Below are 16,575 nucleotides of genomic sequence, written 5' to 3'. Positions count from 1 at the left end.
GTAAACAGGGACAAGGTTCATGCACAACATTTTTTACCAAAATATGCTCCCCAAGGGCCTGGGGTCCAGCTCTAGGAGAGATATGTATTTGGCCGTGGGCTGCTTGCCACAAAAGCAAAGGTAGAGAAATGATTAGTAACTTGATCCACAGTGTATGTGCAGCGCTTCCACAAAGCGTTTGTGAAATGAATGCTTGCCGAAGCTACAGTTGCTGCCCAGTTGTGTTTGTGTTCTAGAGCCTAATGCCTGGTTTTGAATCCCAGTTCTGTCACTCGCAAGCTGTGCAACTTTAAGCAAATCACTTAACCTCTCTGTGTTCAGTTTCCCTACTGTACCTCATGGGGTCGTCATAGGGAATAAATGTGTTGATACATACAAAGACTTAGCTCAGTGTCTGGTGCGTAGTACGTGCTCTATAAATATGAAATATTTTTATCACCTTAAGTTGGAGAGATATCTTGGATCGAGCGAGTAAGAGCTCTGGATTTGGAGTGAGGCTGCTCTCGAAATGTTGACTTCATTTGCTATTATCATCCTCGTTAGGATCTAAAAGCAAATGGCCTGTGAACACGAGCTCCCCATAAGGGTTTTAAGGGGGGACACCATTAAGATAGCTGAGTGAGAAATTCCTGTATGCTTCCAAATATGCCTTTAATTTCTAAGCCTTTCTCCAATGTATAGAAGAAAATGCCTTTCTAGAACCTTCCAGAACAAAGTCATCACCCCACTCCTCAGCATGCCCTACCTTCAGTTTGCTTCTAACTGAACAACCGACATTGAACCCGGCCTCTGAAAGGGAACAGTCTTCATTCCTGACCCCCAGCTAGGATCAGCACCCTTGCTTTCAGCAGGAGAATCTTCCCCTCCATCCTGGCTGTTTCCACGAGCGCCGTCACTGAACGTGGGCACACGGCAGTCATTACATTAACGCTCTGTGTTGTGATTGTGCACGTAGGGGAGAGAGGGAAAACACTTCTTGCAATCGTGTGTAATTTGGGACCAATTTGGTTCCCTACAGCAGGCCGTCAGCATCGTGTTAATTGCAGCCACAGCAACAAAACAGCTGCGAGTGACACAAAGCCTGTCGTCAGGGGACGCGCTCCAGACAGCATCATCCTTCACTAGACTCCATTCTTGCTCCCCTGTTCATCCCGAAGTTGCGATAACCTTGATCTGAACTTTACAGCTCAAGTGCAAACCGAGGCCCTTTAATTCTAGTCTCACAGGGCAGGGAGTACTAATCATTCCAGAATCAGGGAGTGTTTGGAGATGAAGCCTTTGGCAGCCAGTGTTGGCACTTTGGGGGCATATGAATATCCCACAGTGCCACAAAGAGTAAATTCTAAACCCCTTTCCCTGGCTTTGTCTGACCACCCTATTCACCATGCTTCCACCCCATTCTTCTGTCTTCTACTTCAGCACCCTGCTTTCATCCCTTTCAGAGACTTTAGGACTATTTACAGTCATCTTATTAATATGTGTTACTTATTTCATCATCTCCTTCATTAGAACGCAAGAGTCCCGAGGGCCTCAAATGCATCTGTCTCATTTGCTGTGGTATCCTGGTGCCTGGCACAGCACCACAAGTAGTAGGTGCCCAGAAGATGCTTGCAAAGCGAGTGAATCCATCAGTGGCTGCTAAGGAGGCTAAGAGGAGGGAGGACAAAGGCAAGCTCTGATGGGACACGGCGGCCCCTGTGGTGGGGACAGGCGTAAACATGGAAGTTCAAGCCCAGATTAGTTTAATTCTAGTAAGTGTGGCTCCAGGTGGGAATGTAGACCTGAGGAGGTTCATGGTTGGGTGAGTGCCCAGGGATGCAGCTTCACAACTGCAGACACAATAACCACTGTGTTCGGAGCATAAGCGCGTAAGCTAGTGGTTCACACACTTGCGTGTGTCAGAAAATCACCCAGGAGCTTGCGAAAAGTGTCGAGTCCTATTGTCTCTCCAGGCCAGTAGGATGGGGCTACAGAGAAGTCTCAAGTAGCCCTAGAGACCCGGTCAGAAAGTGGCCAAACTGAAAGGCTGGTCTCTCCGTGGACCAAGTAAAGTGCACGAATGCTAAGTTTATTCTTGACCGGTGATTAAAAATACCAACACTTAAACAATCTCTGTTGAAATCAAAATACAGTTTTCTGGAGTTTCTCGGGCACTCTCATTTCTCTGCTTCATTTGGACAAAAGTGGCCCAAGTCACAGTCCTGTCCATGTGTGGTGAGCAGGTTGAGAATGCAGGCTTTCTTGCAAATGAATGATGCAGATGAAGGACAAACAAGATTTAGGCTATTCGGTCCATGTCCTTAGATGGAAGAGCTTACAACATGCCAAGCACCACACCACCAGCGTACTTTAGACGTGCATGGATACTTACTGATTTTGCAAAGCTAAAGAAGCTCTTGGTCTCTCCAGTCACCATGTTGGATGAACCTGCAAGTGGAAGATTCCCAAATCAAGCTAACGAAAATCAACATCTCTTGCTTTGCATGGAAGAATGGCAGTTGTCTGGCCCAGAACTGTCAAGAACTTGAAAAGAAATTTAGGTCAGCCTTGGAAAAATAAGGGAATTGGGGGGTGGGGGGGTGGTTGGTGTCGAGTTGACTTAATTTTAACTAAGTATCACTGGATCAGAGAGGAAGTAACATTTCTCAAGGTGACTATTTCATAACGTTGGACAATAGGTCACGTGGCAAAAATGTGATTTAAGCCAACATTCTAATAAAATGATGAGTTGCCAAAATGTCTTGTTGGTTCCATTCTCTGAGACTGAGAAATGAACTCCTTTGTGAGATTACTTTATGGCTTGAATTTGATTCCTCGGCAAGTGAGGGGCTTGGGGAGCTGACCTTGACTGGGCATTTAAGTAGTGGAGAGAGGTGGGGCTGAATTAGAATTTAGATGGATGGAAAGATGGGGTACAGAGGAGCAGATGAGGGTGAAAATAGGTTCACAAGCCAAGGAAATGGTGTGACCCATGTGTAAGCTCCAAAGAGGTCTGGGCAGAAAGGTGAAAACCACTTGAGACCAATGGTGTGGGAAACGGAGCCTTGCTGATGGGAACGAGTAATATTCAGAGTTAAGACAGGAAGTCGAGTTAGGAAAGATTCCCTAACATGCTCTTACAGAAAGGAAAAACCCCTTTCTGTGGTTCTGGGTTGGGTGAGGGTTAAGAGATACTATATCCTGATGGTGCCTTTTCAGTGACTTTTCTGCCTTCCCCCCACAGATTTGGGAGTAAGGTCCTCTCAGAGAACCGTGAAATGAAAAAACAATGTATGTCTTAAACTTAGTTCTTTGGCCTTGGTAAACTAGTAGCCAGTTAATCACTGCTTCTCATTTTATGGGGTGACTTTTACAGGGTACAAGCTTCACAGCACTAGGTTTTGATTACTTAGTAGTCAAGTAATTGATGTAATAAATTAGATACTCGTGATATGATCAAGTCGTGTACACCAAAATGACATCATGGAACTGGGGCAAAAATAGAACCAGTAAATGAATAAGGATGGGTAAAATGCTCATCTGTATTTGACTCACGTGTTAGTCATAGCCAATATCCCTACACTGACATTTATAGCTTCTCTTATCAATAGTAATAATTTAAAAACTGCATCCACTGCTAAAGACTTTCAAATACATGGCCACTACTCATAATGCCAGAATACTCCAGCAATGAAAGTTTCTTCCTTCTCTGTCACCATGATCTGATGATGACAAAATGATGCTCGACTACTTATACCTCTCAGATATCTGTTTTATAAGCTTCTCAGCTAATAGTAGGGAAATGAGTATTTTTTTCTGAGTTATGCAGAACTAAGGCTCAATTTTCTACTCTACTTCCATGGGACAGAGTGCCAAAAATCTCAAGCATTGGAGAACTCCAAGATCATTTGGCTTTGGGATGTGACATCTGGCTTCAGATATGCTTTTTTCTTTGCAGAGACTAATGTTTAAATTGGTTTACCTGCTTATGACAAAGAGAAGAAGAGGGGGGAGAGGAGTCTCTGGGGTCTCATTCTGCTGGAGAAAACCTGCTCCCAGATGTCTCTCATGAATCCTCCCAAACCCAAGAGCATATAAGTGAATTAGAGGCAGACATGGGCTCTATCCATCCAGGGCTTCTGTCTTGATTGGGACATACAGGAGTAGTTTAGAGGAAGGAGATTCTGTACCTTGCAACTTCATCTCCAATAGTGAAGATCCTCCCGTTTAAAACCACCACATCCTAGCCACTCTTCTCCATCCTCTTATGGGTGTTTTATTGCTTCATTTTTGTAACTTCCTTTGAAGCTATTAGTATTTTCCACCTGTGCCACCTTCTGTGGGTCGAGTCCCATCTTGTCACTACCTTGGCTCGGCCTTGCTTTATTTCTTTTAGAATGAGAAATGCTCATGGGATAATAGGGCAGTAGGCACTTTTATCATTGAGAACAGTAGCGATACTATAGAAAATATTAAAACATTAACACCATCCCCATCTCATTACGCCAGCATATCAACACATCTCATTTTTCAGAGCCCCTTGTAAGCACACGTGCGTTGTGGTGCTGCCTGTCGCCAACCATGTCCCCTGCTTCTGTTTAGCGCTCACCATATAAAATGTAGGTTCCCAGTGGTTTGAGAAGGCTGAGACCTTTTCCGGTGTTGTCCCCACAGAGGCAATCCAAAACAATGTCCACTCCTTCAGCAGAGATTCTAAATGGTGAGAAGACAAAGTAAAATAGTGTAACCTGTCAGGGACCAAGCTGTCAATCCCTTTTCCTTCCTCTGTCATACTGTTTACTGCCAGAATCAGGAACAGAGAGCTCTGGGAATAGAAATAAATAGGGCAGAAGCCTGGGAGGTGGATGTATCCTCCTGAGTCCAACTCTGAGAATTTCATAAAGCAACAGACAGCTAAGAACCTGGCTGGTGGTGCCAGCAGAGAACATCACAGTCAGTCTAACCACCTTGCTCAACTTCTCTGAGCCTCAGCTTTCTCCTTTGTAAAGTGGAGCTAGCGGGACTTCCCTGGTGGTCCAGTAGGTAAGGCTCCGCACTCCCAATGCAGGGGGCCCGGGTTCGATCCCTGGTCGGGGAACTAGATCCCACATGCCTGCCACAACTAAGAAGTCCTCATGCTGCAACTAAGAAGTCTGCAGGCCGCAACTAAGGGTCCCGCATGCTGCAACGAAGATCCAGCATGTGCTGCAACTAAGATCTGGAGCAACCAAAAAATAATAAAAATAAATAAATTAAATAAATATTTTTTAAAAGTTAAAAAAAATAAAATAAAGTGGAGCTAGCATGTTTCTTTGTGCTAAGAATGAAGTGAGGTGGCAGATGTGGTGCTTGGCCCATTGCCAGCCACATACGAGTTGCTTCGCAAGTCAATCAACAACTCATATTTGTGGAAATCGGGGTGTGTGCCAGGCTCTGTCCACGGTGCTGAATAGTGAAAACCAGCAAGCTCCCTGTCTTCATGGGGCTTCCGGTCTACCAAGGATTGGCTTTCTTCCCTCTCCACCTCCCTTCTCAGTGAAGCTATAAAGGCACGTTAATTTAACTTGCAAACTTCTATTCGTCCAATCTCCAGGTTCAACCTATAAACATACTCCTAGAGGAAAAGGGTTAAATAGAGAGGATTTTCCTACAGCGATGGAGGGCTCCAGAGGGAATCCACATTTGTACTCTATTAGGAAGAAGATCCCTTCTTCCATTCATTTATTTATACATTTATTAATTCACTCGCTCATGCACTTAACAAACATCTACTGGGCTTCTTGGGTTAAAAGAGATTATGCAGGAGGGGCAGTAGAACCGGAAGGCTCTGGGGATTGTAGGGAATATATTCCTACCTAGAGTTCCCAACTCTGGCTGGGCCGTGCTCTGCTCAGACAAGAATGGCACTTCCTCAGACTTGTGCCTTTGCAGGGTTACCTTGTCTTAGCACATTGCTCACTTTTTCTACCCCCACCCTCATCCCCCAGCGAAAGTTCAGGAACTGCCACTAACTGACGTCAACAGCTTTGTCCAGAGTGTCACCAACTAGGAAATTACGCATGCATCTCCTGGGTTCATACACTAAGTCAACTGCTCCATGCCCCTGAGAGCTGAGTCTTTTTTTTTTTTTTTTTTTTTAATGTGGAGCGCTTCACGAATTTGTGTGTCATGCTTGCACACGGGCCATGCTAATCTTCTCTGTATTGTTCCAATTTTAGTATATGTGCTGCTGAAGGGAGCACCTGAGTCTTGACGTGAATGTGCCCTTCAAAAGCCCTCAGGTCTTAACCAAAATCCAGCCCATTACAAAGGCTCTTCCAAAGTGATCAGCTTAGCTCCCCACCCAATAGTGTGCTTATCTCATGGGTGTGTCCGTTCAAGTCCCATCTGTAAGTTCATAACCAGGGAGTTAGGCCAGTGGATCTCAAACCTGCATGTGTGTCAGAATCTCCTGGAGGGCTCGTGAAGGTACAACTGCGATTTGCCCTCCCTCTCCCTCTGCTCCTAGCTCTGATGTACTTGGTGTGGGGTGGGGCCCAAGGGTCTGCATTTCTAAGAAGTTACCAGATGTTGATGCTGCTGATTCCAGCGCCACACTTTGGAAACGCCTCATCTAAACCAGTTACTCAGAGGTCGAGGCGGCCTTGTTTTTCTCTTAGTAGTAATTAATTTGTTCCTTAAATATTTAGCACTGGCACCACACTAGGCACAGGGGGTGTCATGGTGAGCCCACGCAGATTTGATCTCTCCCCTTTTAGAGGTTACATTAGGCAGACATCAATCAATAGTTAAATAAAAATTAAATTGAAAGTGGATGGGGTCTAGTGTCACAAAGGTACTATGAAGCTGTTCAAATTGAGGGTTTGCCCAATCAGGGCTGCCAGAGAAGATGTCCCTGTGGAAGTGACGAGTGGCAGTTGGAGGAGGTAGGTAGGGAAAGAGTGGTGGGAACAGTGTTTCAGGCGGAGGGAACAGCATGTGCAAAAGCCCCATTCAGGAGGAGCCTGGTAGGCAGGAAGACTGGAGTAAAGAAGATGCGAGGGAGCTTGCTGCATGGTGAGGCTGGAGAGGCAGGCGGGAGGTCTGAGTACACACTCTGAGGGGGGCTCTGGGCTGGGCTGCAGACCCACTGATCAGCTCCCCACCTTGCATCGTAGGCCGGGTAGCTATGCACCTGTTTTTCTCACTTTGACCAGATCCATTTTTGCCAAGTTTGCTCCCTCCTGTGGAAGTGAGATCCTGCTCTGCTTCTCCTAGACAGCCCGCCTGGGCCATCAAGTCCTCCCCGGGAACTTCACTTCCCTGACATCTCTCCCCTTGCCCGAAGGATGCTGTGCGTGCGTAGGGGCAGCCTCCCAGATGTGAGGCTGTGCACACCTTCCAGGGAACCCCCGATGGACCCGCCCGTCGCTTCTCCTCACTTCGTGCCAGATGCTCCTCATATCCGTAGTCTGCTTGTGGGTCCACGTTCTCTCCTCTGCCAATCACATCTCCTTGCGCTAGCTGCCCCGCCTCGGCCTGTTCCTCTCTCCTGTGGACTATGGTTCTGCAGAAATGCAGGGCACGCCCACAGCAAGGGGTGACCATGAGCTCTGCGCACTTCCCCATCCTCACCTCCCACTAACCACGCCAGACAGTCAGACCTTCTAGCTGTTCCTAAAGTCCCACATTCAGGAGCACCTACTGTGTGCCAGGCACAGCACTGAGCCTTCCTAAGTCTCATCTCATGACACCTCATGCCAACCCTGAGACTCAGGGCCTTTGTTATACCCATTTGATGGATGAGGAAACTGAGGCTCAGTGGGGTCAGGTGACTGCGGGAAATGGGTCCAGAAACTCAGTGAGGGCCCCAGAGATGGAGTAGGGTTTTATAGGGTGGGCTGTGGCCAGCCCAGGGGTGACCACCACTGCCACTTCTAGCTCCCAGCGAGGGCTGAGCAAAGCTGGGGGTTGCTCTGCTGGGCTTTACACTGGAAGGAGATACTGCAGGTCTCCTCATATCCAGGCCACCTGCTCCTCCCACATCTCTCTTGGCATTTCTATAGCTGAATCAGGCAAGACAGGGTTTGGCCATGCACAGGGGTCAAATAAGCCACAAATTCACTCCCCGTTGCTGTCATTGCATCCTTTAGGAGTTCAGTGGTGAACTGGGGGCCGAGGGGGGTGGGAGGAGATGGATTCTGTGGAAGAGAAGCTGGGTAGAGGCAGGTGTCACTCCCAGGGCCCTGAGGGTGAGGACACTCTGCTGTAGAAGTCAAACCTTTAAGCAGACATTGCTCCTTTAGAGGCCAGCAATGTCCCTTCAGGTGAGAGTTGCAGAATTGAAAAGCGCTCCATCCCCTGTTCAGTCCTTCTAAGCCCAATCAGTGGATCAGACTGAACTGGATAGTGGGTCTACTTAAATTGCTCCAGGCCCCACAAGTTAGCTTGGGTCAGGTCCTCCCTTGGTCATCCTTACACTGAAAAGCACCTTAGCAGCATCTTTTTTCTTGTGGTACGCGGGCCTCTCACTGTTGTGGCCTCTCCCGTTGCGGAGCACAGGCTCTGGACGCTCAGGCTCAGCGGCCACGGCTCACGGGCCCAGCCGCTCCGCGGCATGTGGGATCTTCCCGGACCGGGGCACGAACCCGTGTCCCCTGCATCGGCAGGCGGACTCTCAATCACTGCGCCACCAGGGAAGCCCCTTAGCAGCATCTTTTAATGGAATAATCATGAATATCACAAGCAGAGCAGGTAGCCCGTCAGAGGCACAGAGGACATCCTCATTTCTTAGCTCACCCCCGCTCCCCAATTTCTGGGAGTGTCCGCCTTGCCTGCATTTGTGTAGTCGTAATTACATAAAAGCAGAGAGGGTAAGGGCAGAGGGTTAAAGGCAACAGTTCCTATTCTGCTTTCTCCCTGTGTCATAAATCTCTGCAGACTTAAACAGCAAACAGAAATAGCCCCAGCTCAGAGATTCTGTGGGCCAAATTCAGCATCAAGATATTTTGGGATTGCTGATCCGAGACTTTCCTATCTGTCCTTCCTTGGTCCCCAACCCCTCGCTCCTTTATTGAGAATACCGCCTCTTTGCTTCCCATCCACTCGGATCAGTGGAGAATTTCTCTCGAGTGGTGGTAGCTGCAACAGGGCCGTTACTGGGTAAGCAGCCCTTCAACCTTGTCGAGAAATTAATTCCCCTTTACTGTAACTTTCATTTCCAGTTGGGTCCTTGGCTCTCCACACAGTTCTTCTCGTTCAGACTTCCCTTTTCTCTGAGAACTCATCTGTGCCTTAGCTTTAACCATCACCTCCAAGCTCATGACAGAGGGATGAGGTGATGTCAGAGTGCCCAGCACTGTGCCTGGCACACAGTAGGCTGCTTGGTAAAAGTTTACTGTTGACGGTTCCCACGTGCACGTAGTACCACTTCTAGGAATCCTTTCTTGATCGCTTTCTCTCTGTTCTCTCCTGGTGGCTAGACTCTTGTTAATTTCCACTAGGTCTCAGTTTCTTTATATAAGATAAGGAATTTTCATCTTTCAGGATGCACCTACAATGATCTCACTGAAATGCTCAGCAGAGTGGGAGGAGACAGACAAAGCCTGGTGCCCGCCTCGCCTTGCCTGGGACTCGCTCCCTACCTCTCTGTACCGACTGAAAGAGTTCCCACTCTTCAAGCACCTCCTTGGGGCTGTCCACCTTGGCGTGCTCTCTGGTCTTTCTTCCCTCTTTACTTTTAAAGCCCTTACAGTCAGATGCACACAATTCAAGGCTTCTAACTCTTCCACTTGGTTTCAAGCATCCTCTTCTCTCTCCTCCGGAACAGAGAATGGGGAAGTGACATAAAGGTTATGTCTGTATTATAAATATTTTTTCCCCTATTCCCTTTATAATGCCTGGCTCTAGGATGCAAACATATTCAAAAGAAGCTTACTGAGTGACTGGTTGATAAAAGAATTTTCATCCCAAGAAATTTTTTGTTATTATTTTTTCTAGTTGATTACACACAACACAGTGTGTTGTGTTACACAGTGTGTTACACAGTGTAACAAACAATATCCATGATCAGAAAAGGAAGACAAATCACTCAGCATTCCACTCCTATTGCATCTCCGTGGGTGGATTTTTTTTCCCCTTTCATTTTATGCCATCACGCGCCAAGAATTTATACAAAGCTGTGATCACAGTGTAGCTGGAATTTGGCATTCTGCTTTTTTTCCACTCAATATGCTACCACAGGTATTTTTTTCATTTTCTGACAGTCTTCATAATTACCATTTTTTAAGGGGCTGCATAATACTCAGGCGTGTGGGTGTAGTGTAATCTACCAAACCGTTTCCCTTCTGTTGATAGCGGGGGCTGGTTCTGAATTTTCGCTTTTACAGACAATGCTGTAATTCATCCTGTCGTCATGTCCTGAGCACCTAACAATGAAGCAGAAGCAGTGCTGGGGTCTGCAGCAAGCAGGGTGGACCCGTGACTTTTATTTTCTTTCAGATTATATCCTGAGCGTAGGATTCGTGGGACAGAGAGTACAAACATATTTGCAGCTTCCCAGTCATTTTTAGGCTAATCCCAGAATCTCTACTTAAAAATGTAAGGAAGGAACTGTTGGAGGTCACGTGTGCAGGAAGGTGGTGGGCAGGTGGGTCTCAGATGCTTCTGCTCTTCCGACATCAGAAGAAGTCACTGAATCTGGGGCTAAAGGCAGTGGGTCAAGGACACTGAGGGGATGGGGGATGGTGGAGCTACCTGGGACGTGGGGACAGCAGAGGCTCCCTGCTTATGGCCTCTGTCACTTCTTCAGAAGAGCTGCCACCTCCCGACCCTCCTCTCCACTACCGCACACATCCTCTGACCACAGCCTCCAGCTGCACTAGTCTCCTTTCACATTCTTGAATTGACCAAGTCTTTCCTGACCCCGGGCCTTAGCACATGCCATTCTCCTTGGTCAGAAAGGCTCTTCCTTTGGCCAAATTCTCAGCCCTCAGTTCTCAGCCCAAATCTCACTTGTTGGTGGATGACATGTCTGATTTCCCCATTTGCCTATGTTTATTTCACTAGCACCTTGCATTTCTCCACCAAAGCACATATCAGAAGTATAAATCAATGAATTTTTAAAATATCTCTTGTCCCTTCTTCCCAACAAGGCTCCAGGCTCCATGAAGACAGTGATTCTCAAGGTGGTTTCTGCTGGATCTCCTGCCCTAGCAGAGTACCTGCTAGGTACTCAGTATTTATTAAGCAGGTCAGTGCAGGAACAGAGGAAAGGATGCTTGAAGAAATATCTCTTAAGAGGGTGAAAGGAAAGGTGGCTGAAGGGAAAGTGGTAGTTCATTTTCCAGACCACAGCTTGAAAGATGCAAGTTAAAGGAAGGAAGTTTATAAAAGTAGGCAAAGATATATTCTGGAAGTCTTTACAAACTACTGTACATAAAACAGATAAGCAACAAGGATTTACTGTATAGCACAGGGAACTCTATTCAATATCTTGTAATAATTTATAATGGAAAATAATCTGAAATATACGTATGTATGTATAACATACATATACCTGAAACTAACACACTATTGTAAATCAACTATACTTTAAAAAAAAAATGCCTGCAATCTCTGGACATCTGAGAAACAGGTGGTAAATTTCCAGTATCTAGCTTTAAAGCTTTCTTTTCACATCACATGGGAAATACTGGGGCAACCTTAAATGACACGCAAATCTTGACACTCAAAATTTTTTTTTAAATTTGAGGATTCAGACTGTCAGAAGACTCTCCTTTCCGAAAAACTTCCCAAGTTTCACCTAATCCGATCTAAATCTATCACTTCAAACAACCAAATCTCCCATCCTCCAACCCTTCAATTTTTCGTCTTAATCAGTGATTTGGAGGAAATTGTTTCTTTGTTATGATGCTATGCTAGCCGGACAACTTAATTCCTTTGTACCTTCTGATTTTGTGCTGGAGAATGAAATACAGAACCAGTGGCTCTGGGACATCTCTGAATCCCCCCAGGAGCTGTGAGTGGAGCAGAGCCTGGGAATCGGCAGGGGTGAGACACACAAATCACCTAAAAGCATGGCGGCAGCTGGGTGTTCCATCTGATTTCCTGCGTTGCCATGCACAGGGCCGTAAGGATCATAGGTGGAATATGGATCATGTTATAAAGCAACGTCTCCCCCGGGGAGACCACAACAGCCAGCAGATGGATGTCCCCTCCCATTCATTCTCTGTGACGCACCAGTGACTCTTCCAAACCCAAATCTGATCACGTCACCACCTTGGTCCTTGGGTGGCTCTCAGTCACACCCAGGTTGGAGTCCGCACTCCCTGGGGCTGTTACATGAATGAATGGGAAGTAAACTTCTCTGTGTTAAGGTAGTGTTATAGCAGCTCCCACAATTTAGCTTTGTAACTGAACTGCTCTGCTCCTCAGGTTTCTCGTCTCCAAAATGGGGATAGTAGTAAGGCTGTTGAGAGGATTCGATGAGTGAGTGCATGTGACTGCACAGGACTGGTAACATATATGTTCACAGTACGATCCTTATTCGCCCCTCTCTAAACGAATGCTCCTGTTCTTCAAGAGAGAAGTGCGAGGACCATCCTGGTGCTCTTTATAGCAAACATCTTACCTTTTCACCTCCTGCACGTAGTCTGCATTTCTGTCAAAGAGATGAGTCACAGAGTCTTTGATGGCTTCATGCTTGAAAGTAGAAGCTGTTCCAAAGACAGTCACATTGGGGACGGTGGAGCACAGCTGAGCCACAGCTTGGCCCTGGGAGTGAAATACGACAGACAAGTCACACAAGAGAGCTACCATCCAGCAGCTAGTCTCACTGGGTGGACAGCAGGATTTCTCAGCCTTGCCGCTGCTGACCTTTTTGGGCTGGATTAGCCTTTGTTGCGGGGGGGTTGAACTGTGCATTGTGAGATGTTTAGCAGCATCCCTGGCCTCTACCTACTAGGTACCAGCAGCAAGCCCCCAGTTGTGACAGCCAACAATGTCTCCAGACATTTCAAAATGTCCCCTGGGGACGAAATTTCCCTTGGTTGAGAACCACTGGTGCAGAGGAAGGTGAGCCAGCAAAACCCCAGTACCAAGACATAACAACTGTTATTTAACCATATTGACCCTCAGGCTCTCCATTTATAAATTAGCACTAATACTACCTGCTCCCTAGGATCTTGGAGGATGTCTTAGTTTGGATTTCCCAGAAGCAGATTCTGAGGCAAGGATTTGAGAGTAAGTCCTTTATCTGGAATAGGATCGCAGGAAATACCAGGGTAGAAGGCAGCCAATAAAGGGTGTGTTTATCAAGTCAGTATCCACCACGCTAACTGGAACTCAGTCCCTCTGAGGAACTCCAAACCAAGTAGTGAGGAAGCTGGAGTATTTATCCACCAAATTTCTGTCTGATACCGGTTGAGGGTTGCTTCTGCAGCAGTGACTCTTAGGCACGCCTTTGTCCTCAGAGGCCAAACATGCTTGCACAGCCAGTCAGGAGCCCTAAGTAAGCAACCTTCAGCACGTTGAGTGCAGAAAAGGTATGGTGTGGTGTGGCTGACAGCATCTGCTACAGGGGGCGTTAAATGAGGCAACAAGTAACATAGGTCCAGCACCTGGCACAAAACACGACACTTAATAGGTAATCAATCTTAATCATCTGTACCCCTTATTGGCTTATTACACCCAGGGCTGAGATGTCCAGGTGTATAAAGAAAATGCCATTGCATGAGGTTTAAATCTCGAATGGTCCAAGAGAAATCACAGATGTAGTTAGGAATGGTTAATCTTCCCATATCCTTTTTCAATATCGTTAGAAATTTAAGTCATTGGACAAAATACTGTGATCGTGTGCATTCAGAAACCTTCCAGTAAAACCCAATTTGCTGTTAACTAAGATGCATCCTAAAATCAAGTACTGTCTCTCTGCAGTGTTCCATCTACCATCTTAAGAAGGCAGAAATTATTAAGGAGGGAAATTATTCTACCAAAGGCATCTGTGATATGAATTACAGCCTCTCACTTTATTTACGTGTCTTCATGTTGGCAGACTCAATCAGGTTGGAAGGTCAATTTGTGGAAACGTGATTTTTCCCAACATTTGCTATTAGAGGCAATACTGAGAGAACCAGAGAATGTCAGAGTTGCAAGAGCATCCAATTACCCCCTCCTTATTGTTTTATAGACCAGGGAGAGGGGACTCTGAAAGGTTAAGGTAACCCAATTCTTCAGAGGCAGACCTGGGATTCAAAGCGAGGTCTCCTGACTTCCAGCTACTGCCATTTTCTATTATGCCATGCGTGCTGTCTACTTATTTTGGCATTTAAAGCTAAGACTTTTAAGTTGCTGCCTAAAATAGACACATTACTGACACACTCACTTGGAGGTCAATATTTCAGAACATGGGCGTGAACCTGAGACTCCAGACAGGCTATAGTTCTCTGTTCTAAGAAGAGCTTTGGTATTTGGTTAAATTTTTTATCCCCTGATTTTGAAGAACAAAAAAAGGGACTCTCCTTCCTAGTGAGTGTAAATATCATCAACCACCATGACGATCCTCAAAAATTCGACAGGGCTTGAGCTAACCTTGTTAGTTCTGGCGTGGGAGCTTGGAACTGGTTCTCATAGCCATGTGGCCCCTCCTCTGTCCTTAAGCAAACCTGACGTTTATCCACTCAACTCCTTTTCAGATTCCTACTATGTGCTACCTCATCACACTGTGCTGTAGATGCTGGAGCAGCAGAGATGCCTGATACACCTTAATCTCTATCTCTAGTCCCACCGAGTCCCAGACTTGTGTACTGAAGTACCATTTTGGCACCTGTCTTCACCTGGCTCTCCAGAAACCACACATCAAATTCAACTCATCCAAAACATAACTCATGGCTATCTCCAAATGAGTTACTCCTCATATTAGCTTGCTAGGGCTCCCAGAACAAAGTACCGCAAACTGGGCAGCTTAAAAAACAGAACTTTATTGCTTAACAGTTCTGGAGGCTAGAGGTCTGAAATCAAGGTATCAGCAGGGTTGGCTCCTTCTAATGGCTGTGAGGGAGGGATCTGATCCAGGCATCCCTCCCTGGCTTGTAGGTGGTGGTGTTCTCCCTAGGTCTCTTCGCATTGGTCTTTCCTCTATGCCAGTCTGCGTCCACATTTCCCATTCTTGTAAGGACACCAGTTATATTGGATTAGCGCTCACCCTCATGACCTCATTTAACTTGACCTCTGTGAAGACCCTACCTCCAAATAAGGGCCTATTTTGAGGTGCTGGGGTTTAGGATTTCAACTTATGAATTGGATGAGGGTGGGGGGACACAATTCAACCCATAACACTCCTCTCACTGCATTTGCTGCCTCGGTGGATGGAACTGCACCACTCACTCATCGCTAAAGCCAGGAATCTGGGGGTCATCCTGGACCCCTCTTCCTCCCTCGCCCCACATCCAATTAGCACCTTTGTTGTTTCCACTCAACATCTCTTGGGACTGTCACTTCATCCCCTGGATTATGACAACACCTTTCTAACCGGCCTGGCTGTTTCCACGTGCACTTCAGAGTGATTTTTCTCAGACACAACACTGAGCATTTCATTATGTGTTTCAAAACTTCCCAGTGCCTGTCATGGCCTTCAGAGTGAAATGCACACCCTTTACTTGATGGCACAAGGCCAGCCCTCTGGGATCTGACCCAGTCTACCTCACTAACATGATTGCTCTCCACTTTTCCAATATCCACTCCCTAACACACAGACGTGAGCCATCACTGACATTGGTCATGACCCTCATCCCATAGCGTTCTCGGAATGAGCCTTCAACCTTATTTTACTGAGGAAGGAGCTGAGGTTTACGGAGGTTAGGGACCTGGGCCAAGGTCATTAGGGTACGATGTGGTAGACCTTGATGTGCTGTACTCACCAGCTGAGTGACCTTGAGTAAAGTATCAGCTCCTCTGATCACTTGTCTTAATATGCATTATACACAATACTATATGAACACGAAGATTGTTGTGGGATTATATGACATTATGCATCCACGGGCTTGGAATAGTGAATGTTTAATAAACACTTGCTATCATTGCTACTGGGACTCCTGTTACTTTTTTCTTCACATTATTATGGCAATATCAGCAGTGGAAGCATGTCCACTGCCTACTCTCCAGAACATCTCATGCTATTTTGCAGCAGTGCTGGTTTTCCCACACACCTTCCCCTTCCTGTCATGGCCTGGCCTTCCAGTGTCTTCTGCAGATCACAGCCACTCCCCCTGAGGCATATCGTCTTCTAGAAATCTTTCCCAGCATCCCAGACAGAGTCTCTTGCCTCTTGTTATGCCACCATTGACCTTCCTCCAGGACAGTGGCCACCACGGCCTGCTGGGGCTGCTCCCTGACCCATCTGTAAGCTCCAGGGGGGTCAGAGACGGTGCCGCATGTGGCTCCAGACCCCAGTGCGTAGGGCAGAGTCTGGCACAGAGCAGATGTTTGGTAAACCTTGTTGAATAGATGCACGAGAAACGAGAGGGGTTTGATGTAATGAGGAAGCCCCTCGTCATTTTGCAGATTTCTACGTTCTTTAGCTTTGCAGAGTGGGAATAAAGCATGGGTTTAATGAGCATA

At 46.6% G+C, this 16,575-nt stretch overlaps 1 protein-coding gene and 1 non-coding gene across 2 annotated transcripts in view; both read right to left on the bottom strand.

The window, feature by feature from the left end:
• The window catches only part of VAT1L (vesicle amine transport 1 like), a 146,528-nt gene that overhangs the window by 71,698 nt on the left and 58,255 nt on the right, over positions 1 to 16,575 (bottom strand). Inside the window, exons 4-6 of the mRNA XM_065899199.1 lie at positions 12,590 to 12,732; positions 4,589 to 4,692; positions 2,372 to 2,427 (exon numbers count right to left, since the gene is read on the bottom strand). Of these exons, the coding sequence (XP_065755271.1) occupies positions 2,372 to 2,427; positions 4,589 to 4,692; positions 12,590 to 12,732 (303 nt within the window). The remainder of the gene's footprint in view (positions 1 to 2,371; positions 2,428 to 4,588; positions 4,693 to 12,589; positions 12,733 to 16,575) is intronic.
• Positions 6,115 to 6,221, bottom strand: LOC136141598 (U6 spliceosomal RNA). Its single transcript, XR_010657770.1, has one exon. It is a non-coding gene; the product is annotated as a U6 spliceosomal RNA (small nuclear RNA).

Source organism: Phocoena phocoena, chromosome 20, assembly GCF_963924675.1.
Source record: "Phocoena phocoena chromosome 20, mPhoPho1.1, whole genome shotgun sequence".
Taxonomy (NCBI): domain Eukaryota; kingdom Metazoa; phylum Chordata; class Mammalia; order Artiodactyla; family Phocoenidae; genus Phocoena; species Phocoena phocoena.
Note: the sequence above shows the minus strand (reverse complement) of the source record. Positions and strands in the feature narration are given on the sequence as shown.